The 27,063-nt window shown below is 38.5% G+C and overlaps 1 protein-coding gene across 4 annotated transcripts in view; it reads right to left on the bottom strand.

Moving 5' to 3' along the window:
• Positions 1–27,063, bottom strand: part of LOC109416672 (transmembrane and coiled-coil domains protein 2) — a 510,917-nt gene that overhangs the window by 67,591 nt on the left and 416,263 nt on the right. Inside the window, exons 11-12 of one of the 4 annotated variants that reach the window (XM_062854930.1) lie at positions 15,372–15,462; positions 54–15,303 (exon numbers count right to left, since the gene is read on the bottom strand). The exons of 2 other annotated variants lie outside the window; for them this stretch is intronic. In XM_062854930.1, coding sequence (XP_062710914.1) covers positions 15,381–15,462 — 82 coding nt within the window. In that variant the 3' untranslated portion in view covers positions 54–15,303; positions 15,372–15,380. Of the gene's footprint in view, positions 1–53; positions 15,463–27,063 lie in introns of those variants that run through there. One more of the 4 variants, XM_062854929.1, reaches the window with a different exon arrangement.

The raw sequence follows: 27,063 nt of genomic DNA, 5'->3' as shown, positions 1-27,063 counted from the left end.
GCAAAAACGAAAGCACAGGTATGCACGAGCTTGAAAAAGATTTTTTTTTCCAAAAAAAAAATAAGACCTGGCCTTGTTTCATTCATTGACAACTATTTTGTAAGCAATATTGTTCAAAAAAATATCAATCCACGAAAGCAAACAAGGGCGCACCCGGGGGGGACCGAGCAACTATATTCTAACTTAACCGAAAAACTTAGATGATCAGAGCTGTTTTTGACTAGTAAAAATTAAATTCGCCTGCATCCTTGTATTTTTTTAATGTATGCAGGAATTCCTTCGGAAATTCTTGGAGGAATATCTTCGAAAATTCCTGAGGGTATTCCTTCGGAAATACCTGGAGGAATTCCTTTGGAAATTCATGAAGGAATTCCATCCAAAATTCCTGGAGGAATCCCTTCGCAAATTCCTGAAGAAATTCCTTCGGAAATTCCTGAAGGGTTCCTTCGGAAATTCCTTGGGCAGTTCCTTGGGAAAATCTTGGATGAATACCTTCGGAGATTCCTGGAGGAATTCTTTCAGAAATCCATAGAGAAATTCGTGAGGAAATCCTTAGGTGAATTCCTTACGAAATTCATGAACAAAATAATTCCAAACTTCCTGGAGGAATGCTTTTGGAAATTCCTGGAAGAATTCCTTCGGAAATTGCTGGACGAATGTCATTGAAAATTCCCGGAGGAATTCCTTCGGAAAGTCGTGGAGGATTTTTTTCGGAAATATTTTTTGGATTATTTTTGGAAATTCTTGCAGGAATTCCTTCGGAAATTCCTAGCGGAATTCCTTCGGAAATTCCTAGCGGAATTCCTTCGGAAATTCCTAGCGGAATTCCTGGAGGAATTCCTTCGGAGATTCCAGGAAACTCCGAAGGAATTCTTTCAGAAATTTCGGGAGGAATTCCTTCATAAATTGCTGGACGAATTCCTTTGGAGATTCCCGGAGGAATTCATTCAGAAATTCCAGGAGAAATTCCTTTAGGAATTCCTAGATGAATTCTTTCGGAAATTCCTGAAGGAATTCCATCGGAAATGCTGGACGAATTCCATTGGAAATTTCTGGAGGAATGCCATCCATAATTTTTAGAGGAATCCCTTCGCAAATCCTGGAAGAATTCCTTTGGAAACTTCTGGAGAAATTCCATCGGAAATTCCTGAAGGACTTCGTTCGGAAATTACTGGAGGAATTCCATCGAAAATTCCTTGGCGAGGTCCTTCGAAAAATCTTATAAAGACACTACACCGTCTCCGAGCCGGGGCCCGTGGCGTAGTTGGTCACACGTTCGCTTCATATGCGGATGGTCATGGGTTTGATTCCCAGCCCCGGCACTTGCAATTTTTCGTCAGTTGCTTTTCCCTCGAGAGCAACTGACACTGACCCTCTTCTGAGCCCCATGGCTCAAACGGACCCGGATACCTGGACATCGGCGAACTGCTACTCATAATGGACCCCCAATCGGACTGGAAAGGAACAACGGCCATCCATCATTATCCTTGTGCTCATAATTCTACTAGGTATAAAGTAGAAAAAGTGAAAGCAGCAGAAAGGCAACCAGTTCGATAAAGTAGAATAGAATCTAGGCGCTGTACAAAATGTACAGCTGTCAATTGAAATTGCTCACGTAGTGCCCCAGTGGACAAAAGAGCTATAAATTAGGTTAAGTGATTAAGAATAAAAAAAAAACTACACCGTCTTCAGCCAGAGGCTGCACAGACTGAATATTACATACACGAGACAACGAACAACACACTTAACACCCAGTGGCCCAATGGAGAATTTTCCGTTTGACGAAAAGTTTTCCCCGACTGGAGCGGGAATCGAACCCGCACTCCGAGGCTTACGAAACGCCTAGACAACTGACGCCGCTAACCGCACGGCCACGAAGCCCATGGATGAATACTTTCAGAAAGTTCTGGAGGAATTCTTTCAGAAATTCCGGGAGGAATTCCTTCGGAAATTGGTGGACGAATTCCTGTGGAGATTCCTGGATGAATTCTTTCGGAAATTCCGGGAGGAATTGCTTCGGAAATTCCTGAAGCAATTCCTTCAAAAAATCCTGGAGGAATTCCTTAAAAAATTCCAGAAGGAATTCCTTCCAAAATTCTTGTAGGAATCCCTTCGCAAATTCCTGGAAGAATTCCTTCGGAAATTCCTGAAGGAATTCGTTTGGAAATTCCTGAAGGAATTCCTTCGGAAATTTCTGCAGGAATACCTTCGGAAGTTCCTTGGGGAGTTCCCTCGAAAAATCTTGGATGAATTCCTCCGGAAATTTCTGGAGGAATTCTTTCAGAAATCTGTAGAGAAATTCCTGAGAAAATCCTTGGATGAATTCCTTAGGACATTCCTGGAAAAAAATCATTCTAAACTTCTTAGAGGAATGCTTTTTATGATTCCTGGAGGAATTCCTTCGGAAATTACTGGACGATTTCCTTTGGAAATTCCAGGAGGTGTTCTTTCGTAAAGTCTTTTTGGATTTTATTTTTGGAAATTCCAAGAGGAATTCCCTCGAAAATTCATGGAGGAATTCCGTTACGAATTCCTTTAGGAATTCCTTCAAAAATTCCTGGAGGAATTCTTTCGGAAATTCCGGGAGGCATTCCTTCGGAAACTGCTGGACGAATTCGTTTGAAGATTCATGGAGGAATTCCTTTGGAAATTCCTGCAGGAATTCTTTCTGAAATTCTTAGGGGAATTTCTTCGGAATTTCCAGGAGAAATCCCTCCGGAATCTCTTGGATGGATTCCTTCTGAAATTCGTGGATCAATTATTTCGGAAACTCCTGGAGGAATTCCTTCGGAAATTCTTGGAGGATTTTTTTTTAAATCCCGGAGGAATTCCATTGGAAATTCCTGGAGGAATTCCTTTGGAAATTCTTTCGGAAATTCCTGGAGAAACTCTTTTGGAAATTCCGGAAGGATTTTTTTTTTTGAAATTCCAGGAAGAATTCCTTCAGACATTACAGGAGAAATTCTGTCGGAAATTCCTGGAGAAATTCCTTTGGAAATTTCCAAAGGAATTTTTCCATGCATTTCCGATTTAATTCCGCCTGGAATTTTGCGGAGGATTTTCCGAATAAATTCCTCGATGTATTTCCGAGAGAATTCCTCCATGAATTTCCGTGGAAATTCCTCAAGGAATTTCCGAGGGAAATCCTCCAGGAACTTCCGGAGAAATTCCTCCAGGTAATTTCGGAAAAAAATCCTCCACAAGTTTCTGAAGGAATTGCTCTAGGAATTTCCGGAGGAATTCCTCCAGGAATTTCCAAAGGAATTCTTCCAGGAATTTTCAAGGGAATTCCTCTTGGGATTTTCAAAGGATTTCCTCGTGGAATTTCCGAAAGAATTCCTTCATGAATGTCCGAAGAAATCCCTTCATGAATTTTCGAAGGAATTCCTCCATGAATTGCCGAACAAATTCCTCCAGGAATTTTGCCAAGGAATTTCAAAAGGATTTTCCGAAGGAATGCCTCCATTAATTTCCGAAGGAATTCCTCCAGAAATTTTCCGACGGAATTCTTCTACGAATTTCCGAAGAAATTCCTCGAGGAATTTCCGGAAGAATTCCTCCAAGAATTTCCGAAGAAATTCTTTCAGGGATTTTTCCAAGAAATTCCTCTTGGAATTTTTAAAGATTTTATCCTCTGGAACTTCCGAAGGAATTCCTCCATGAATGTCCGAAGGAATTCCTACATGAATTTCCAAAGGAATTCCTCCAGAAATTTTCCGACGGAATCCCTCCACGAATTTCTGAAGGAATTCCTCCAGGAATTTTGCGAAGGACATCCTATAGCATTTTCCAAAGGAGTTCCTCCATGAATTTCCGAAGGAATTGCTCCAGAAATTTTCCGAAAGAATTCATTTACGAATTTCTGAAGAAATTCCTCCCCGAATTTTCAAAGGAATTCCTCCAGGAATTTCCTGAAAAATTCCTCCATGAATTTCCTGATGAGTTTCTTCAGAAATTTCTGGAGGAAATTCTCCAGGAATTTCCGAAGGAGATCCTCCAGGAATTTTCAAAGAAATTCCTTCTGCAATTTCCGAAGGAGCTCCTCCTGGAATTTCCGAAGGAATTCCTTCATAAATTTCCGAAGGAATTCCTTCAGGAATTTCCGAAGGAAATCTTCCAGCATTTTCCGAAGGAATTCCTCCTGGAATTTCCGAGAGGATTCCTGCAGTAATTTCTGGTGGAATTGCTCCAGGGATTTTCAAAGGAATTTCACATGGAATTTTCAAAGGATTTCCTGCCGGAATTTCCGAAGGAATTCTTTCATGAATATCCGAAGGAATTCCACCAGGAATTTTCGAAAGACTTTCTCCAGGAATTCCATCACGAATTTCCGAAGGAGTTCCTTCATAAATTTCAGAAGGAATTCCTGCATGACTTTTGCGAAGGAATCGTTCAAGGATTTTCTAAAGGAATTCCTCCATTAATTTCCGAAGGAATTCCTCCAGAAATTTCAGGATGAAATTTATCCAGGTATTTCCGAAGGAATCATCCAGTAATTTCCGAAGAAATTCCTCCAGGAATTCCCGCAGGAAATCCTCCACGAATTCTCGAAGGAATTCCTCCAAGAATTTCCGAGGAAATTCCTCCAGAATTTTCCAGAAGAATTCCTCCATGAGTTTCCGGAGGAGTTTGTCCAGGAATTTCCGTAGGAATTCCTCCAGGAATTTTCAAAGGAATTTCTCCTGGAATTTTCAAAGGATTTCCTCCTGAATTTCCGAAGGAATCCCTCTACGAATTTCCAAAGAAATCCCTCCCGGAATTTCCAAAGAAATTTCTTATCGATTTGCCTTGAAATACCTCCAAAAATTTCCGAATGAATTCCTTCAAAAATTTTTGACGGTTGTCCTCAAAAAATTTCCTTAGGATTTTCTCACATAATCCCCAAACGTGTTTCTGAAGGAATGTTTGAAGAAGTTTCTCAAGTTTTCGTAGGAGTTCCGCAATACATTTTTGAAGGAATTTCTTGAGGAATTTCCGAAGAAACTTCTCAAGGATCTTTCGCTGGAATTACTTGAGGAATTTCGTAAAGATTTATAAAAAAAAACAAAAAAAATCCTCAACGAACTTATCAAACAATTTCTCACGAAATTTCCGAAGGTATTCCATAAGACATTTCAGACATATGTCAAAAAAATTTCCAAGCAAACTCCTTTAACAATTTCCGAATTTTCCTTATCAAGGCATTTTCAAAGGACTTCTTCAAAGAATTTCCGAATGAGTTCCCCTAGGAAATAAAAAATCACAAAAAGCATTTCTTCAGAAATTTCCGAAATATTTTTTCAAGGAAGTTTTGAAATAATGTTAAAGAAATTCCTTATGGAACAAGTTATGGAATTTCAGAAGGGATATCTCATGAGACTTTTAGTGGAAAGAATTGCTTCAGGAATTTGGGAAGGAATTCTCACTGAAATTTCCGGATGAATTCCTCCAAGAATTTTTGAAGGTATTCCTCAAGGAATTTTCGGAAGAATTTCTCACGAAAACTCCGAAGAAGTTCCTCAAGGAATATTTTATATCTATTTCAAAGAAATTCCTCAAGGAATTCCCGAAGAATGTTCTAAAGGAAATCGTAGAAGAACTCTCGATGGAATGTTTTATGGAATTTCTCAAGGAGCTTTAGAAATGAAGGAATTCCTCAAGAACTTTCTGAAGAATTTGTCAAGGAATTTCCGGTGGAATTATTCAAGGATTTTTAAAATAAATTCCTGAAATTATTCTTTAATTGATTCCTTTAAAAATTTCCGAATTTCCGAAAAACTTCCAAAGATATTCCTCCAGGAATTTCCGAAGGTATTCCTTTAGAAATTTTCAAAGATTTTTTTCCGGTAATTTCTAAGGAATTCATTAAAGGATTTTTCGAAGAAATTTCTCCAAAAAATTCTAAGGGTATTCCTCAAGGAAAGGAATCTTAGTTTAATTGGATTTTTTGAAAGAATTCCCGGAGAAATTCTTAAAGTATTTTCTGGAGCTTCTCAAACGGATTTCTGGTGGAATTAAGAATGATATTTGTAAAGAATTACTGGAGATATTTTCAAAAGAATGCATGGTGAAATTCGTAATAAAACTTCTGGAGGAATTATTGATAAAAATTTCTGAAGATATTGCCAACGGAATTACTACAAGTTTTCCGAAGGTAATTTCTGCTGGAATATCTACATTAAAATAACCTGGAAAAATAACAGAGAAATTTCTGGAAAAACTGTTGGAAAAATTCAAATTCATGATGGCATTTGTTAAGAAATTCCTGAAGCAATATGAGGAATTCCTCAAGATTATAATCATATATGATTCTTCCATTGAACCATTCCTGTTAATCACCCATATTTCATACTTCACTTTTATTTATTTTTTAATGATGAAGTATTTGAACTCCTTGTTACTGTAATTTGGTTTTCAGTGTAAGGGTGCTCGCCTCCCCCTGGCCAAAAAGCTGGCTACGCCCTTGAAAGCAAATATAAAATTGGCATGCGTGCGCATGAAAAAAAAAAAAGCTTAGAAATCCCTATCACAATCATCCAATATGCGAAGATCCCTAAAATTGTGTTCTTTGGAAATTTAAAGGTAAGTGGCAATTATGTAACAGCTTCTTCAAAATCAGCCTACCATATCGTTACGGCAACGGAATTAGGTTCAGATTTTTCAAAAATGCGCAATTTCTCTTGGAATTGATGGCCTACTGAAATATTTTTAAGGAAATCCTGAGTGATCTATAGTCAGAAAAAAATCAGATTAGCATGAGCATAGTTGACCGAAAAATTCGTACTACCGTAATCCGGGGTAACATTGAAATTCCTAAAGGACATTCCTATAGAAAATTCCTAAAGGACGTTCCTAAAGGAAATTCCTAAAGGAAATTCGTAAGGGAAATTCCGAAAGGAAATTCGTAAGGGAATTTCCGAAAGGAAATTCGTATGGAAAATTCCGAAAGGAAATTCCTAAAGGAAATTCCTAAAGGAAATTCCTAAAGAAAATTCCGAAAAGAAATTCCTGTAGGTAATTCCGAAAGAAAATTCCTAAAGGAAATTCCAAAAGGAAATTCCTAAAGAAAGTTTAGAAAGGAAATTCCTAAAGGAAATTCCGAAAGGAAATTCCTAAAGGAAATTCCGAAAGGAAATTCCTACAGGAAATTCCGAAAGGAAATTCCTAAAGGAAATTCCGAAAGGAAATTCCTGACAGCTGAGAAATTCAGATGAATATTTGAGTTCACTGAGCTTGCTCGAGGATTCTTGAAGAGTTTTAGAGTATTCCTCGATATTTTGTGATTATTTAGGAACTCTAATGAATATATGAGTTCACTGAGATTGTTCGAGGATTCTTGAAGAGTTTTAGAGTATTCCCCGATATTTTGTGATTATTTAGAAATTCTAATGAATATTTGAGTACACTGAGCTTGCTCGAGAATTCTTGAAGAATTTGAGAATATTCCTCGACTTTTTGTGATTATTTAGGAATACTAATGAATATTTGAGCCTGCTGAGCTTATTCGAGGATTCCTGAAGAATGTTAGGAGTTTTCCTCGATTTTACGATAATTGAAAAATTCAGATGAATATTTGAGTACACTGAGCTTGCTCTAGGATTCTTGAAGAGTTTTAGAGTATTCCCAGAATTCCCAGGTCATCATAAAAATCAACAAATATTCCCAAATACTTCAACAAACCCTCGAGCAAGCTCATTGAACTCAAATATTCACCAGAATTCCCCAGGTCATAAAAATCAACAAATATTCACAAATTCTTCAAGAACCCTCGAGCAAGATATTCACCAGAATTCCCAGGTCATCATGAAAATCAACAAATATTTACAAATACTTCAACAAACCCTCGAGCAAGATGATTGAACTCAAATATTCACCAGAAATCCCAGGTCATCAAAAAAATCAATAAAAATTCACAAATACTTCAACAAACCCTCGGGCAAGCTCATTGAACTCAAATATTCACCAGAATTCTCAGGCCATCATAAAAATCAACAAATATTCACAAATACTTCAAGATCCCTCGAGCAAGATGATTGAACTCAAATATTCACCAGAATTCCCAGGTCATCATAAAAATCAACAAATATTTACAAATACTTCAACAAACTCTCGATCAAGCTCATTGAACTTAAATATTCACCAGAAATCCCAGGTCATCATAAAAATCAATGAAAATTCACAAATACTTCAACAAACCCTCGGGCAAGCTCATTCAACTCAAATATTCACCAGAATTTCCAGATCATCATAAAAATCAACAAAAATTCAAAAATACTTCAAGAACCCTCGAGTAAAATCATTCAACTCAACTATTCACCAAAATTCCCAGGTCATCATAAAAATCAACAAATACTTCAACAAACCCTCGAGCAAGCTGATTGAACTCAAATATTCAACAGAATTTCCAGAGGAATTTCCATTCGGAATATCCTTTAGGAATTTCCTTTCGGAATTCCCTTTAGGAATTTCCTTTCGGAATTTCCGTTACGAATTTCCTTTCGGAAGTTCCTTTACGGATTTCCTTTCGGAATTTCCCTTACTAATTTCCTTTAGGAACGTCATTTAGGAATTTTCTTTAGGAATGTCCTTTAGGAATTTCCTTCAGGAATTTTCTTTAGGAATTTCCTTTAGGAATTTCCTTTAGGTTTTTTCGTTTAGGATTTTCCTTTAGGATTTTTCTTTAAGAATTTACTTTAGAAATTTCCTTTAGGATTTTCCTTTAGAAATTTCCTTTAGGTATTTTCTTTAGGAATTTCCTTCAGGAATTTCCTTCAGGAATTTTCTTTAGGAATTTTCTTCAGGAATTTTCTTTGGGAGTTTTCTTTAAGGATTTTGTTCAGGAATTTCCTTCAGAAACTTATTTCCAAGATTTTTTTTTGCGAATATTATTTACGAATTTCCTTTCGGAATTTCCCTTACGAATTTCCTTTAGGAATTTTCTTTAGGAGCGAACTTTAGGAATTTTCTTTAGGGATTTCCTTTAGGAATTTTCTTTCGGAATTTCCTTTAGGAATGTCCTTTAGGAATTTCCTTTAGTAATTTCTTTTAGGAATTTCCTTTAGGAATTTCCTTCGGAATTTCCTTTAGGAATTTCCTTTCAGAATATCCTTTAGGAATTTCCTTTCGGAATTTCCTTTAGGAATTTCTTTTAGGAATTTCCTTTAGGAATTTCCTTAGGAATTTCCTTTCGAAATTTCCTTAGGAATTTCCTTTCGGAATTTCCTTAAGGAATTTCCTTTCGGAATTTCCTTTAGGAATTTGCTTTCGGAATTTCCTTTAGGAATTTCCTTTCGGAATTTCCTTTAGGAGTTTCCTTTCGGAATTTCCTTTCGTAATTTCCTTTAGCAGTTTCCTTTCGGGATTTCCTTTAGGAATTTCCTTTCGGAATTTCCCTTAGGAGCTTCCTTTCGGAATTTCCTTTAGGAATTTCCTTTAGGAATTTCCTTTAGAAATTTCCTCAAGGAATTTCCTTTAGGAATTTCCTTTAGGAATTTCCTTTAAGAATTTCCTTTAGGAATTTCCTTTAGGAATTTCCTTTAGGAATTTCCTTTCGTAATTTCGTTTAGGAATTTTCTTTTGGAATTTCCTTTAGGAATTTCCTTTCGAAACTTTTTAAAGGATTTTCCTTTCGGAACTTCCTTTAGGAATTTCCTTTTGGAATTTCCTTTAGGAATTTCCTTTCGGAATTTCCTTTAGGAATTTCCTTTCGGAATTTCTTTAAGGAATTTGCTTTCGGAATTTTCCTTACGAATTTCCTTTCGGAATTTCCCTCACGAATTTCCTTTCGGAATTTCCCTTACGAATTTCCTTTCGGAATTTCTTTTTAGGAGTTTCCTTTAGGAATTTCCTTTAGGAATTTCCTTTAGGAATTTCCTTTAGGAATTTCCTTTGGCTCAAATATTCATTAGTATTCCTAAATAATCACAAAAAGTCGAGGAATATTCGCAAACTCTTCAAAAATTCTCGAGCAAGCTCAGTGCACTCAAATATTCATCAGAATTTCTCAGCTGTCGTAAAATCGAGGAAAACTCCTAACATTCTTCAAGAATCCTCGAACAAGCTCAGCAGGCTCAAATATTCATTAGAATTCCTAAATAATCACAAAATATCGAGGAATACTCTAAAACTCTTCAAGAATCCTCGAGCAAGCACAGTGAACTCAAATATTCATCTGAATTTTTCAATTATCGTAAAATCGAGGAAAACTCCTAACATTCTTCAAGAATCCTCGAATAAGCTCAGCAGGCTCAAATATTCATTAGTATTCCTAAATAATCACAAAAAGTCGAGGAATATTCTCAAATTCTTCAAGAATTCTCGAGCAAGCTCAGTGTACTCAAATATTCATTAGAATTTCGAAATAATCACAAAATATCGGGGAATACTCTAAAACTCTTCAAGAATCCTCGAACAAGCTCAGTGAACTCAAATATTCATTAGAATTCCTAAATAATCACAAAAAATCGAGGAATACTCTAAAACTCTTCAAGAATCCTCGAGCAAGCTCAGTGTACTCAAATATTCAGAAGAGTTCCTAAATAATCACAAAATATCGAGGAATACTCTAAAACTCTTCAAGAATCCTCAAACATTCTCAGTGAACTCAAATATTCATCTGAATTTTTCAGTTATCGTAAAATCGAGGAAAACTCCCAGGCCCGGATTAAGGATTATGGGGGCCCGGGCCCGAGCGGATGTGGAGGCCCTGCTGAGAGGTGACCAAAAATGTTTTTCCTTATTTTCCAACAGTACTTGAGCAATATGAAAAATAAAGCTAATGTTAGCAACCAAAAAAAGTTTTTGTGGGGTCCCTTAAAATGTGGCGGCCCGGGGCCCGGCCACCCCCCCCCCCCCCCCTAAGATCCGGCCCTGAAAACTTCTAACATTCTTCAAGAAACCTTATTCGAGCAGGCTCAAATATTCATTAGAATTCCTAAATAATCACAAAAAGTCGAGGAATATTCTCAAATTCTTCTAGAATTCTCGAGCAAGCTCAGTGTACTCAAATATTCATTAAAGTTCCTAAATAATAACAAAATATCGAGGAATACTCTAAAACTCTTCAAGAATCCTCGAATAAGCTCAGCAGGCTCAAATATTCATTAGAATTCCTAAATAATCACAAAAAATCACAAATAATCACAAAAAAGATCCTGGACCGTTCGGAAATCGAATCCAGTACTTTCAGCATGGTCCTTCTAAATATTGGTTAACCGCGCGTTTACCGCTGCGAGATTTCTTCAATTCTATTTATATTCCTCAAAATGATCCTCAGCTGAACTTATCATCATAACTCGTGTAACTTATGATCTCGCCCTAAAAACTATTGGTAACCATGTGTGTAGCTCGTTGTTTTCTGCACATAAACAGCAGGTAAACATCAAAATTTAACCTATTGGCAGATAGAGGACAGTCTCCTCTTGATCAAGCTGGCGTTTAAATTTTTGTTTATTCATTTATCTACTCGGTAGCATCGTGCTACACACTTGGTTACCAATGGCTTTTAGGCCCTTATCACGAATTACGCGAGATATCGCGTTTTTTTTTCATCAATCGCGCATTCCTTTCTCAGCTTACTCAATAATAAAAATGTTTTTTTTTTCTATATTGTACTGCAATATAAATACGAGTACCATTCCTGAAACACCATGTTTGAGTAATGATTGTTTATTTGTCTAGATGCATTATTTCTATTACAAAATCATCCGTGTACTGCACGTGCATTAACCAACATGCAATCAGTTACATATTTTTTTCTGAAATCAATTTGTGTCCAACTATTTTACCGGATCAACGTCAGTGAGGCAAATCTGCTGCTTTGTTTCGCTGCATCATCCGCACGGGTGCCCACCGCAGGCCAGCCAAGAAACCGTTAGCTGCTGTTCGATCGCGGTGGCGCGCAATAATTTTGGAAATGTTTTCATACAAATGCCTCTCAATGTAGATTTTTGTATGAAACCCCCTGATATTTATATACCATTCGACTCGTTATTAGTTTCTGAGCAAAATGACCGTACATAGTTATATGATAAAACACATTTTTACGGGAGAAATCGTTGTACAAACACAAAAATTTGCGGCATGGGAGCGGTTTTCCTACCAAAAATTTTGGTGTTCTCGAGAGTCCAACTTTTTCAAATTTTGAGTAAAATCAAATATTTTTTTATGAAAATGAAGCCCAACATCTCAGCTACAGCGTGATTTGTTTTATATTTCGATATCACTTTTCGTTAATTTTAAAAAAATCGAAACGTGCGCCGAAGTCGGGTTTTACCGGCCCGCCCGGTAAGCTTCCCCTTAAGGGGGATTTTGGAGGGATTTCAAAATGTTTCAGACCATTTTCGGCGTGATTCAGAGGCGTTAAGGAAGCGTTACGGAGGAGTTTTCGGGGTGTTTGGAGCCTCTCAGGTGCGTTACATGGGGTCCAGGGGGGGTTTAAGGTGGATTTTGGAAGCATTTCAAGACGTTTCAGAGCATTTTGGCGGGATGCAGAGGCGTTACTTAAGCGTTACGAGGTGTTTTCGTGGGGTTCGGAGCCTCTCAGGTGCGTTACATGGGGTCCGAGGGGGTTTAAGGGGGATTTTGGAGGCATTTTAAGACGTTTCAGAGCATTTTCTGCAGAATTAAGAGGCGTTACGGAGGAGTTTTCGGAGGGTGTGGAGCCCCTCAGGTGCGTTACATGGTGTCCGATGGAGTCTAAAGGGGATTTTGAAGACATTTCAGGTTCAAGAGGGATTTTTGAGGCATTTCAGAAAGTTGCAGACTCTGAAATACCTTAAATCGCCCCTCAAACCTTATGAAACGCCCTTTAAAGTCTTCTGAGATCCCTTGAATTGCCCCTAAAGGCCCTTGGAACGCCACTGAAATCCACTTAATACTATTGAAATACCTCAGAATTCTCCGTAATCCTATAAAAACACCAAAAAAACTTGACAGAACACCCTTGTAAGGCTCCTTAAATCCTCTGGAACAACCCCTTAAAACGCCCCTGAAGCCCCTTGGAACCCCCTTTTTGGGCTCTCTGGGAACATTCTGGAAACTCCCTTAGCCCCACCTCAACTGCCCAGGAGCAAGATCTGTTCTCGCAAACTAGATTTTCTAATTAAGGTGAAACTGGAAGCATTTTCTCATTTTTTTCGGTTTTTGATTTTTTATTAAATAACGAAGCAATATTTTCAAAATCGGTTTTCGTGCACATGTATGGATCAAGGTATTTTCTAAATTTTTTTGAGGTGGAAAATGTTTTCCATTTTTGCAAAAACCATTTTTTTGTGAAATTTTGTTCAAAAATGGTTTCTGCAAAAACGAAAAATATTTTCACATACAAAAAAAATCAGAGGATACCTTGATCCATACTCAACATGTGCACGAAAACCGATTTTGAAAATTTTGCTTCGTAATGTAATAAAAAATCAAAAACCAAAAAGTGAGAAAATGCTTCCAGTTTCGCCTTAAAGCCCAAACTTAATTTATGCATAAATTTCCCTCTTTTTATGCCTTTTTTAATTTATGCACATTTTTAATTTATGCAGTTCCAGCCATGTGCATAAAAAGAGGTTTCAGTGTATTGGAAAATCATAGATTTCTTGGAGAATTTCGACAAGTATATCTTGCACTTCAATACCTTCAAAGACCTCAGTTTGACCATTGAAAACATTGAAAATCGGAAATTCTACACGATTGTGAGTCATTTGTAGTAGCGAATCATTTATTGGTAGTTATGGGGGTGTAGTTGATCAGTGGGGTGAATCTGAGCACTCAATTACCCGCTGATATCGACTTTCAAAGAAGCAACAATTATATTTCATTCATTTGCAATCCAATGACGTAACAATAAAATGTAATGGAAACTTCTTTGAAAGTCGAAATCCGTGGGTAATTGTGTGATCAGGTTGACCCCACTGATCAACTACACCGCAATTTACGGTATCAAACTACAGAAAAAAACTGTAGCTACTGCCGCAAGGAGGATGTTTTATATAACAAACAAAATATTTGCTTAAAATTGTTAAATACCCCCAATTGTATGAATGTTTAACAAAACGAAAGATTTTGTGGAGAGTATTAAATCCACTTCTTGAAAAAATAGGACTTCGACTTGGAATCATGTTTTCAATCTTACTTCGATAAGACCAAATGTTTCAAAATAATGATAAAATCTACAGTCAAGATTAACAAGAACTAAAATAACTTTTTGCACAACTTTTTCAATCATGGAAAATTTTTAAAAGTATTAATGTCGTCATTGTAAACATTTCATCATAAATGGAGGATCGCAGTGTGCTGTGACGGTGGCAGGTCGCAAATTTGTGCCTGTCACGAAATTTTCCGCGTTTGAATTTTCCCTATTTTCAAAAGTTAAGAAGAATTAAGAACTTTGTGTGATTCCGATCAATCCGGACCATTTCGGGGTGTGCAACGATGTCCGACGACAAGAAGAATGAAGAAAAAGAAGATCCGCGTTGCTACACACTTATTCTAGAATTAGATATTCGGTAACTTTTTTAACCAGGTTTTTATTGTATATCACAAAAATAACGACTACTCAGTATTGTTTGTGATGCTGTGACGACATTCAGTGATATTTTCGATTTCTTTGCTGAGTACGGTAGTCGAAAGAACTGAATGTACAGTAATATTGATACTACACCGAACACAGTCAAAAGTCAGTAATAGTAAGAACCGACTTCCAGTAATTGACATTCTGTTACCGAGTTTTCGTTTGATTATAATGTAAACATACACTGAACAAAAATCCCCGCCAAAAATTGTATGAAAATTGCCTCATCCGAGCCCCATGCCTAATATAAGATGATTTGAAGAAGGCCATCATTCACTTGCCGATTTGACAGAATCAAAACAAGAGATATAAAAATCATTCAAAGCTAGCATTATACTCATACAATTCAAAATCAAAACAAATATAGGAAAAGATGATGGTCATTCAAAAGTCATCCAATAAAGCGGATGCAAAATAAATGAAAATAATTACGAAACCAAAAATTGTTCATATGGGAGTTTTTCACTTCTGGATTATTATTTTTAAACATTCTGGCAAAAACTAATATCACAACCATTCCAACTAATTTGAGAGATAACCCAATGAAGTGATTTTCATAAGGATTTTCACTCAAACTAGTTGGAACAGTTGTGATATTAGATTTTGCCAGAATTATGAGAAAATGTGTACTACATATATTGTTTAGTTTTCTTTATTTCACTACCTCTAATTCCAAATGTTAAACGCCGCAGCATCACTGCAATTTCCACGACATAATCCTCCTTCTTGTACAAATACTTGAAATGGTTTCCCACTGAGATTCTCTGGAAAGAGTTAAAAAAAATTAAACAATTATCAATATTGCACCAATAAATAATCCAGAGAAACTTACCGGAAAGTGTTATATTATGAATAATAAACAGGCGATCCTAAGGAGTATTTGGCACTCAATATTTCCCCTATCGCGAGACTTATTCGCTACACTGAAAAAAATAGACACGATCGATTCATGTGTTTTGACTTTTGAGCTGAGCCAAAAGCGTACACGTTAGTCTGATGTGTTTTTCCTACGTATTATATGTTCTCTACACATTACATAAATCTGATTCATAACATGGATTTCACAGCAAAGCTTATAACACCGAATCAAATGTAATTCACTTCAATGAAATATTTGTTGCACTTCGGATTCAAATAGCTCTATCTTAACCTGAATCCAAAAGTCAAATCATTAAAATTTCATATGTGATATAATTGGAAATGAAGTAATTTTTCAAACGAACTTGCGTTACTGTTTCTTTCAATTGTAATTCATAACTGGTGACACATGAATAAAGACGGTCACGGTGCCCCCACAGACCGTTATTATAAAATAAAAATGTCCATCAAAACTAAGTTTAGGGATCGATTCCTGGTACCATTCTGCACCTCTGGGCAAATATTTAAAATAATCCCTAGGAGGAATCTCGAGAAATCTCGATTTGATGTTTTATACTGAGAAATTTTAAAGAAATCCATGTTCAGATTGGACAATATTGCTTAAATACCTACAAAAATTTCCCAAAGTGTTCAAAGTTGTTTCAAACCAGTATAAATTTATTAACGTTACTTCAATTATACATATTTACTACTTACCCAACTCAGTTAACTGATTAAACTGACTTAAGTATGTTATGCCATACACTAGTTTTAACGAACGCATTTAGATTTTTTCATCATTGTTTCATAAACAAATTTTACTTCCAAATGTTATACATTAAAACTTTCCCCGATTCTACAACATGTTTGCAATTTTCACTCCAATTTTCATAGCGGTATTAGCGTTCTCTGTGGAGTTATGGCAATAAATGTGAAACAGTGTTGAAACATATTTTTTCCTACAATTTTCTACTGAGTTGATTAAGTGCGTTGTGGTATATACGATATACGATCTTCAAAATCAGAATCATTTCTCAGTTTTCTTGAAATGAATAACGCTTTCAGCCACAATAGTCATAAACAAAATTGTTCTTTTTTTCGATATTGCTAAGCTTTTTGAACAGGGGCGCTCAGTGTTTAGTATTGTATTGTTCCTTGCTGTAAATGCATCGCTCCTATATGAGGCGAGTATTGACACATAATCGATCCGATGACCGTAAGGACGTGGCCAGCGCCGTTATTGACTTTCAAATGTTGAACTCTCGAATTGTGTACATTAAGAATGATTAGCTAGTCCCAAGCCTAACATTCATTGGTACTCTGTGCAACTTCGTTTGCTCTGGTCAATCACGGAGTTGCAAATACGATGTGTACGGTTATCTTCGAATTTAATTTCTTTGATATTGCCTAGAATTGTGAACATTTTTTTGAATGAAAAGTGCTACATATTCTTGCATATGAACACTAGAAAATCACTGAGAAATATGTGTTAAATAAAGATCTAATAGTACACCAATTTTGGAAGAACAGGAAACTACGACGTATAATTAGTAATTACATATTTAATACGTTGTTGTGGATTCATGACGAAGTAGAAAAACATCTTCCTAATGATATTTCCTTACAAACTAGGATACCATTCGTGAATGATTATATACAGTAGAGACGCCTGTTAAATACTGCCACCCACTTTATGCCCACCGCAGTTTCTCAATTGTCTTACATCCAATTCAGCTGATTTTTTTAGTGCGATTAGTGCTTACTATATACTCCATCATATACAAAAAAAATGAACTAAATTGGTTAGAGGACAGCCTGGGTAACGCAGTGGGCGTAAAGTGGGCGGCAGCGTCTAATAGAAGACCCGACTGTATTTTGATTGGTTTTATCTCAACGGAGCACAGAGGCACACCACAACGCACTTAATCGACTCAGAAAATCAGAGAAAATCATAAAAAAAACGTTTCAACACTTTCTCACATTTATTGCCATAACTCCACAGTGAACGCTGATATCGCTATGAAAATTGGATTGCAAATTGTAAACTTGCTGTAGAATTGGGAAAAATTTTAATGTATAATACTGGGATGTAAAATATGTTCATAAAACATTGGGGAAAAAACAAATTTTAAATGCTTACGTGAAAACCGATGCATGGCTTAGCATAACATACTTAAGTCAGTTTAATCAGTTAGCTGAGTTGGGTAAGTAGTAAATATGTATAATTGAAGTACCGTCAAATAGGGTAACTTGCAACACTTTTTGACTTTGAAGCAATACCATTGAAAATCTAAACTTTTGAAACAAACTGTAAAGCATCGTGTACACTAATTACCACGAGTAGAATACTATGCAGCACTCGAATTACCAACATAAGTTGTCACCTAACCAGGAGGTGCGAAATACATGCTTGTTGCAAGTTACCCCATCTGTGGGGTATCTTGCAACACATGACATGAAGCTTAGTTAGCTACTATTAAACTGTACTAACATTCTAGTTCTTGGTCGTATTATGACTTTTTGATGTAGTACATGCAAAATACGTTGGAAAGAATGCAAACTAACCAATTGAAATATATTTTTTCATGAAAAGGTTGGTAGTTATTACAAGCGAGAGTATATCAATTTGCAACAGGTTTCAAGTAAATAAAAATGGATTTCTTGACTCACCACTAGCTCGTGATTCCTTGAAAAGATAGAGTGAATCATATTTAGGCAACTTTTAGTTTGAAGTAGTGTTTGTCTACTTCAGCCAAATAACATGATTTAAACACACATTCAACTTTGTAATAATAAAACCGAGTAATTTGGATATTCAGCTGGAATAATTTACTCCAATTACAGTTCAGAATTCATGTTGGTGATTGTCTAATAGCGTCCATAAATAATATTAAATTTTCAACAAGGAAACACAATTTCAAAATGTGGCAGTCCTTAATTATGTTAAAAAACTTAAAATTGAGTAGAAATTTGAAAACAAGCGCGTTGCGTAGTTATTAAATGCTCCATTTCGCTTATTTCTGTCAAAAATATCGTTAAATGAAAGTAAATAATCGAAATTTTTATCAATTTCAACTGTTGCAAGTTACCCCGTAGTGGTTGTCGAATATGATAATGATTTTTTACAGTACTTGGTCGATAAGTTTATCAAACTTTTATCGTTTAGCTAAGCTTTCTATTAGGTACCCTAAGTGCAAGCGAGGTCATCAGACTTACCGCACTTAGCATAGGAGAGCGCCAAAGCACGATTTTCATACTTGTTTTTTTGGCATAAAATGTACAAACTGTTTTAACAGTGTAGCTACACAACCAACAAAGAATCCAAACTGGGTTTTCCACTAAAACGATCTTTGGTACACATAATATCGATAATCGAAATAGTAGAGCATGCAAGTTTTCATTATTATTAGAAAATACTTCACATTTAGTGTATGTCATCGTGTTGCAAGTTACACCGCTGTTGCAAGTAACTCCGTTTGACGGTAACGTTAATAAATTTATACTGGTTTGAAACAACTTTGAACACTTTGGGAAATTTTTGTAGGTATTTAAGCAATATTGTCCAATCTGAACATGGATTTCTTTAAAATTTCTCAGTATAAAACATCAAATCGAGATTTCTTGAGATTCCTCCTAGGGATTATTTTAAAAATTTGTCCAGAGGTGCAGAATGACACCAGGAATCGATCCCTAAGCTTAGTTTTGATGGACATTTTTATTTTATAATAACGGTCTGTGGGGGCATCGTGACGGTTTAACTTCAACGGTTTTTCCTTGGGTTTTTCGTCATGGCCAACCAACTGGTGGAGAACTTTACTAAGGAGCAGCTTAATCTCAATTTTACGGTAAGTACAAAACAATCCTACAAAATTAAATAGTATTAACAATTATATTGAACCAATGCCGTTAATTTGATTTCACATAATCCTATTTTTGCAGGCATAATCATAAAATCGGAGGGTCTAGTATTGCGATGTTGGTTATCGGCAATGTGAAAAAACGACTTGCAGCTGCAATTTTGAGAATCTACGGCATCCGTAAACGACTGATATGTCAGCCTCTGTTACCAGACTGGTCACGTCGCAAGGATGTTGGAAGAACAACATCCGAGAATAATACTTATCCAGTAAGGAACCAGAAAGAGCCCGGTGACTCCGATGTAGGCCGCGCATGAGATTGTGGTTATAGAAAAGTCTTGGCTCGGATGTAAGTACATTTAATCGTCCGGCGATACTGAAAGCATTTGGCGGTCGGGACTAAGTGGAGAAGGATGCTCTGTCCGACGTAGATTGAACGAAGTATCCAAGTAAGTAATGTTTAAATTGTATAATAGAGCTACAATAAATTGTTATAACACAGTCTCCGAGTTTCAATTAATACATATTATTGCATTCGCCTATATAGTGCTCATATTTTGCGCGAGTTCGTTTTTGCCATAACGATATAGTTTTGAATAACAAACGATGTGTAAAAGTAATTTAACTTTTACACATCATTTGAAATTCAAAACTAAAATCGTTATGGCAAACTTCGAGCTCGCGTGAAATAAGGGCACTTCTTATTGCAATTTTTGCCTGGACGATTATATGGGGAGCAAAACATGAAGTCCATATGCCCCACAACATGAAATTGAATTGGCACTTCAAATCAAATGCATAAGTATTACATTCGAATTCCGTGTAAGGTACACATGAGAATAGTGTGGATTGTTGATAGATCTGTACAAAAATGATGTTGATGATTCAATATGTTTCACACGTGACATTCATGGGTTTTTACAATTTGCGCAAATCTATATGTAAAACACATTACTCAGGCGTGTCAATTTTTTTCAGTGTACGAAGTAAAAAAATACTTCAACCGTCACCATATTTTTGCGGGTACAAAGAGCGCGCAAACAGCAAAATGAAAGGCGAACCAACAATTGAATGATATTCGTAATGGGATTAGCAAGAAATATTTGCAGCTTGTTTCAAAACTACTGTCATACGAAAGATAAACAAAACTCCATCGTTATTGTTTGGAAAATCATTCGATCGATTTGACGATTGATCACATGACTGAATGATGATTCATTCGTTGGGTTGCGGGGATTGTAGCCCCCTCGACTATGCTCAGTGGAAAAGGGGGATCTCCAGGGTCGGAATGAGGGGAAACCGGTAAACAACACTCACCAAAACTCAACTCTCCACTTCCAGCGGGAACTCGCATTAGAGCATATCCACAGATATGCTGTAGTTTGGTGGCAATCAATGGCAACTCATTAAGGGAAACATAACTCAAAGGCCACACTGCCAATGCAATTTTGGACGAAACGCAAAGAGAGAGAGGTATGAAGACTCCCTTCGAGTCCGAACGATACACAAACAAAACTAATAGTGAATGTTTCAACTTTCTGAATGAACTTACACAACAACCAGAAATTACGTGCACATCTTATATTACAAATATTTACAATTGTTTGGTTGTGAATTGGCCATGGCTTATTATCTAATGCTATTGTGACGTCACTTTCTATGTCTACTACTTGCGGTTTTTGACTCTGGTTGGTACACTGCGGGCTGTCGGATTGTGGCTTGGGATCGTGGTGGTGACTGACGAGCTGTCAGAGCGATGGAGCTGATCGAGTGGAAATCCGGGACGGCGGGCAACGCCTGGTGACCACCGGGACAACAGATGACGTCAGTGGGTCCTAGTCCTCGTGACCTTTCTCAAACCCGACCGATGGTGTAACTTGTCAGTCGTTATATGGTCCACGGATTTGCCGGAGTACGTCCAGCGATCAATCGACGTCCGACGCTCAGTCTCCGAGGATCCTTGGTATGCCAATCAGCGACAAGATGGCTTCCTTGGTGAATGAAAGGATCACCGATACTCCTTTGTGGCTTATTGGAGGAATAAAGATGGCGTCCTTCCACAAAGCTGGCAAATAATATAAAAGAAAAAGGCCCTTTGTGGACCTACCACGGCCATTAGTCTTCCACAACGTGTTCTCACTTTTATCTTAAAACCGCATTTTAGTCGTATTAGGGAGTCTGTTTTAGCTTGTTTTTACTAATAAACACTATTTGTGCAAGTATTTACCTTTTTCCTGCTTGATTTTAATTTGTTCTGTGCTTGTATATGTTTGTTGCACTATACTCGGTGCAACTACCCTAGACTAAGACAATAGACTTTAAAGCATTTTTACATTTAGATTTCGTTTTAACACTACTAACCACTTTTTATAACTTTTAACACTACTAACAACACTAATTTTGACGTTTAGTTTACTGCTGTAATAGTATCTAGAATAAGACAATCAAATTATTGAAAAAATCACTATTAGCAAAAAATCACTATTTCAGCGAACCTTTTCGAACGTTAATCCGGCGCGCACTTACTGCTCGCTGTACGTTCGTAGCGAAATTGAACTGGCGAGTGCTAGCATGCCGAGATCGACCTGAAAATTCCCTTATGAATACGAGCAAATCCGAATTGCTCGTATTTAGACATTTATCGCTCTCTTGAGTACCACCGCCCCCTGGCCATGCCTCTGGATTGCTGCTTCGGCTGAGATCTTTTGCCGGCGCTCAAACCGCTGTTCAAAGACTGCTGGCTGGTGAGTGGTACCGTTGGAAAGGGTTGGGATTGTGTGAGTGGGAGAGTTTTTTAATTCTCTCTGTGAGCATAGTGAGCATAGCCCAGGGTTGTATCCTGGGGTTAATAATTTTTGTTTATTTGTGATGGAGTCACAAGGCAAATTCTGGAACCATCGGTTACAATACCCCTCCGACCGACTGCGAAATAAAGGAATTTATTTTCGCCTCAGAAATTAGTACCCGAAATATCTATTCTCTCGATTCATTTACAAAACGGCATAGAAGATTTGCATGCACAATTTGTTTTTCTTCTTAGTTTCTTTTACGCGTCGGCTATTAACTAGCGCGACTAAAACAAGGACGTTTACTCTACTTGTGATCGAGGCTAGCATAAGTGAGTTACCTTTCCAGCTGTCAGTAATTATCCATTTCGCATCGTAAACAACAATCAACTCAAAACAAGTCGATTCGCGGAAAATTGATCACTTTTGAGCTCAAATTAAGACGATTCTCCAGCTGAGGTTCATTTGTCAGTTTTGTTGCCATTTCGCATTTGTGTGGGAGATCATCCTGGACCAAATTCCGAGAAACAAGATGTTTTAAACCATCGGTAAGTATTGCTATCCTTTTCTGACTGCTGCTGATTAAACCACCTGCACCTACACGTACGCACGCCTCATTTCATTCATCTTTTCCTTTTATCCTTGTCCAGTATTTTCCCGGTCTGCAGTCCCGAGAAAATGATCGATTCACCTATCAGGCTAAGTATTCTGTTTTATTTCACGTCAATTCAGTGTTGACCAAACTTGTAATTTTTGTTTCGAGCACTCTAACTGTTTTCTAATTTTTCTTTCTAGGTACACGGTTTCAAATCGGCTGCGGAGAAGATGCCGAGCGACTTCCCTGCCTCATCGACGAGGTCGTAGGAGCTTGTGCCCACCCGGGCTCGGATTATACACGGGCTGTAACAAGGAGCCAGTTTTGCGTTGAACTTATCAACGGCGGAGGATTGTTTGAAGTTCCTTTTCAGGACTTTATCCCCGATTTTGTACACCGGCGCAGGTGTTTTTCGGCGCAGGTTGTAATAGTGTGAATTTTTATTATAAATTTTGTGTAAATTCCTGACTACTAGGTCGTGAATAGATTTATCAATGATTAATTTGTTTTCTAATCTCTTTTCCTCCGAAATTTCTTCCGCATCTCGGTCTACTTTATGTTCGTCACCTCTTTCTACTGCTTCGTGACCAAAAATGACTTTATAGGGTGAAAAACCTGTTGAGCAATGTGGGGTCGTATTTAGGACGTGTTCTACCTCGGAAATCCTGCTGTCCCACAGGGTCTGATCTGTTCGGACGTAGGTGCGAATGCACGCATTAATGGTCCTATTGAGTCTTTCGACTGGGTTGGCTTGACAATGGTGTCTCGAGTTAGTCCAGTGCTGTATTCTAAATTTCTCTAGGAGAGCTTTGAATTCCTTCGATAAGAAGGTCGAAGCATTGTCCGATATAAGACATTCCGGTACGGCATATCGACGGAACCAGCTGTCTTCCAAAATCCTGTTCACCTGGGAGGTCGATATCTTTCTTATAGGAAACAGCAAGCAGAATTTCGAAAAGAGATCCATCACTACGAAAAGATGACAATTCCCTGATTTGCTTCTTGGAAGCGACTGAATGAAATCAACGGCGATTATCTGGAAGGGTTTCGTCGTAACTCGCTGCTGACCCATTACAGGGTGCTGCGACCTATTGCTGGGTTTGCTTTCCTGACAGATTCGACACTTTTGAACGTAGGTTTTAATTTCTTTGGCCATTTGTGGCCAGTAGAACTTCTTGCGGACTCTCGCAAGAGTTTTCTCATGTCCTAAATGCAATGCCTCATCGTGCTCCTCGTACAGTACTTTCTCGCGTAAAGCGGTCGGTACGCACACCTTCCACTCAAAACGATAATCAATGCTTTCTGGACTCGAGACAAATTTCTTCAATATGCCGTTTTCTACCCTAAAATCTTTGAAATTCTCAGGTTCCGCTTGAACCTGTTTCACCATGTAACCATACCAGTCGGACTTATCGGACGAGGCACTGACTTCTTCCACAGCTCTGGACAGAGCGTCAGGCACAATATTGTCCACACCTTTGCGGTGTTTCACCTCCATATCATGCTTTTGGAGTTCTAGGCTCCACCTACTCAGCCTGGATGAAGTCTTCCAGCTGCTTCGGAGAATATACGTTAGTGCGGAGGCATCAGTAATTACTGTGAACTTCGAACCTTCGATGTAGCAACGGAATTTCTCTAACGACTTCAGAACGGCTAGAGCTTCTTTTTCCGTTGCCGCATAGCGTTGTTGGGTTGTCCCTAGTTTCTGCGAGAAGTAGGCAACGGGTTTTTCAATGTCGTCATACAATTGAGTCAAAACTCCCGCGATTGCTAAATCGCTCGCATCGCAGTGGATGCTAAAGGGCCTGGAAAAATCTGGGTTGGTCAAAATCGGAGCGCTGATGAGCAGCTCCTTAATCTTGACGAATGCTTCCTCGGCGTCATCGTTCCATTTTATTGTTTTTGGTTGACCCTTTAGGAGATCGGTCAGCGGGCGTACAATTTCGCTAAATGTAGCGATAAAACGCCTGTAGTAGTTGCACATGCCCAGAAATCTCCTCAGTGCACGGAGTGATTTGGGCCTCTCAAAATTGACGATGGCTTCGACTCGTTCTGGATTCGGACGAAGCCCGGTTCGACTCAGAATGTACCCCAAATAAGGAACTTCGGGTACACAGAACTTTGATTTCTCCAGGTTTATGGACAAATTCGCGGTACTGAGCCTACGTGCTAGTTCTCTGAGCCTGTCCATGTGCTCCTCAAACGTATTGCTTACCACGATGATGTCATCGAGGTAAACGAATACGTTTGGTTCCAGTTCACTCCCGCCCAATACACGGTCCATCAATCTGGACAGGGTAGCCGGGCTGTTCGCCAGACCGAAGGGCATCCGAGTGAACTGGAACAACCCTCTCCCTAACACTGAAAACGCGGTAAATTTACGGGACCGTGGATGTAACGGCACCTGTAAGAAAGCTTTTGACAAGTCTATTGTCGAAATGTATCGACTTGGCCCTAGACGACTCAGGATCCTATCTGCGTGTGGGAGAGGGTAGGAGTCCCGAACAGTTCGCTCATTGAGCTTCCTGGCATCCAGGCACAGCCGGACCGATCCATCCGGCTTGTCAACGGGTACAAGACGGAGTGCCCAGTCACTGTATGACCGTTCGATAATGCCACACTGTAGCATGTTGTCAAGTTCCTTGTTAATCTTTTCTTGCCGACTAGGGGAGGTTGGGAACGGATTGATTCGAACCGGAGGGAGCTTCTTAGTTTCATCCGATAGCTCTATGCGATGACTGATCATCGACGTAGTGTCGAGTTGACCATCTACCGCTGGTTTGAACAACAATTTGACCTCCTCTAGTTTCTTCAACTGTTCATCTGATAGTATCGTCTCTACCTCGTGATCCTGCAGTTCATCTACCGATATGGGCACATCATCGGCCGCCACAGTTGGCACTATCCCGAATGATTGCCAGAAGTCCGATCCAAGGATCAATTTTCGTTTAACGGACGGGATCACGAGTGCTGACAAGAACTTTGTTACACCCTTAAACGTCACGGGCAACTCCACACATCCCGAAACGTCCAATTTTTGACCGCTCGCGGTACTAATATCAATAGACATACGTAATGCCTGAAGTTCATAGGCACAATATGTGTTGAAAAATGGACAAATTGAGTGGAAAAATTGCGAAAAAATCCACGTAGTTCTGGTGGGATCTAATGTCAATGTTTGCTGGCTGTAAACGAAGCCTACAGGCTTTGAGGAGAGACGAACTACCTGAACCAAGTATGCTTCGGTTCGCTCCACTATCGAGCAAGCCGATTAAGGGCACATTCAAAATGTTTACTCTCACGAATGGTCTATCGTCATTTGCAACTTTGAGAAAATGCTCACTGATCTCTACACTGGAGCAGTGTCTATATTCATCCTCTTCTACTTGTCTTTCACCGAGTGAGCAAATGTTACAATCTGGAGAAACAGGGGACTTAGGAGTGCTTTCTACCTCCGCCTGCCCCTTCAGGCGGGAATTTAAGCGTTTTTTGCACAGAACGGGCAGTCCTTCGTGTCAAAATTGAAGAAACCACACCTGTAACAAAATTTATGTTTAGGGCGGTCACAATCCGCTTGGTGGTGACCAGAAAGCCGGCAGTTATAACAAACACCAGGCTTCGGAGGAGTGTATTTCTCCAGAATCGCCTGCAACCCTTTGTCTACCACGTTACTGTTCTGCGCTTGACTTTGTTCACCCGGTTGATCCTGACGTATGGGCTTTTGCGTAATTTTCTCATCCTCTGTTTTATTCAGTTTCTGTTCCGAACGAGTTTTGTCGGGTCGATTCACCGATCCAGTCGGCTTCGGTTTGGAGTTCGACTTCAGCTCACTAACCTGATTCCGGCTTTTCGAAGAGTTCTCTTCCTGATTACGGTTTTCGTACTTGTACCAGAACGTGGCATCCAGTTTTCGACCAAAAGGTTTCAAATCTGCCAGGTTATCTATATTAGCCGCAACTACATAGCCTTTGTAGTCCGCTCTGAGATTTCGGAAGACTATCTCGAACTTCTTCCGCTCGGAAATCGGCTTGGTAAGTGAGTTAAAAAGCTTCTGCATATCAAAGAAGAAATCCTGGAATTTCTCTTTTGGTCTCTGTTTCCTCTCAATAGCCCTGAACTCACTGACATGGTCGTGATCGGGGCTCAGGAACTCCCTTTTCATTTCCGTGACTAAGTCCTTCCATGTAGAGAATTCCCCATTTTCAACTCCTGCCATAAACCAAATTTTGGCTGCGCCCGCAAACAAGTGGATTGCGGAACGGAAAAGCTCCTTTTCGGAAACGTCCTCCGATTTGGCATAGAACTCCACTTCTTTGATAAAACGCATCAGACCCTGTCCCCCATCTCTCCCATCGTAACGTAAATTCCAGTCCGATACCGGTCTACTTCGCTTTGTGTAGGACCTTCGCTGCCTGGACTTCCGTCTGC

Source organism: Aedes albopictus, chromosome 2 (assembly GCF_035046485.1).
Source record: "Aedes albopictus strain Foshan chromosome 2, AalbF5, whole genome shotgun sequence".
Taxonomy (NCBI): domain Eukaryota; kingdom Metazoa; phylum Arthropoda; class Insecta; order Diptera; family Culicidae; genus Aedes; species Aedes albopictus.
This window is presented reverse-complemented; position numbering and strand designations above follow the sequence as displayed.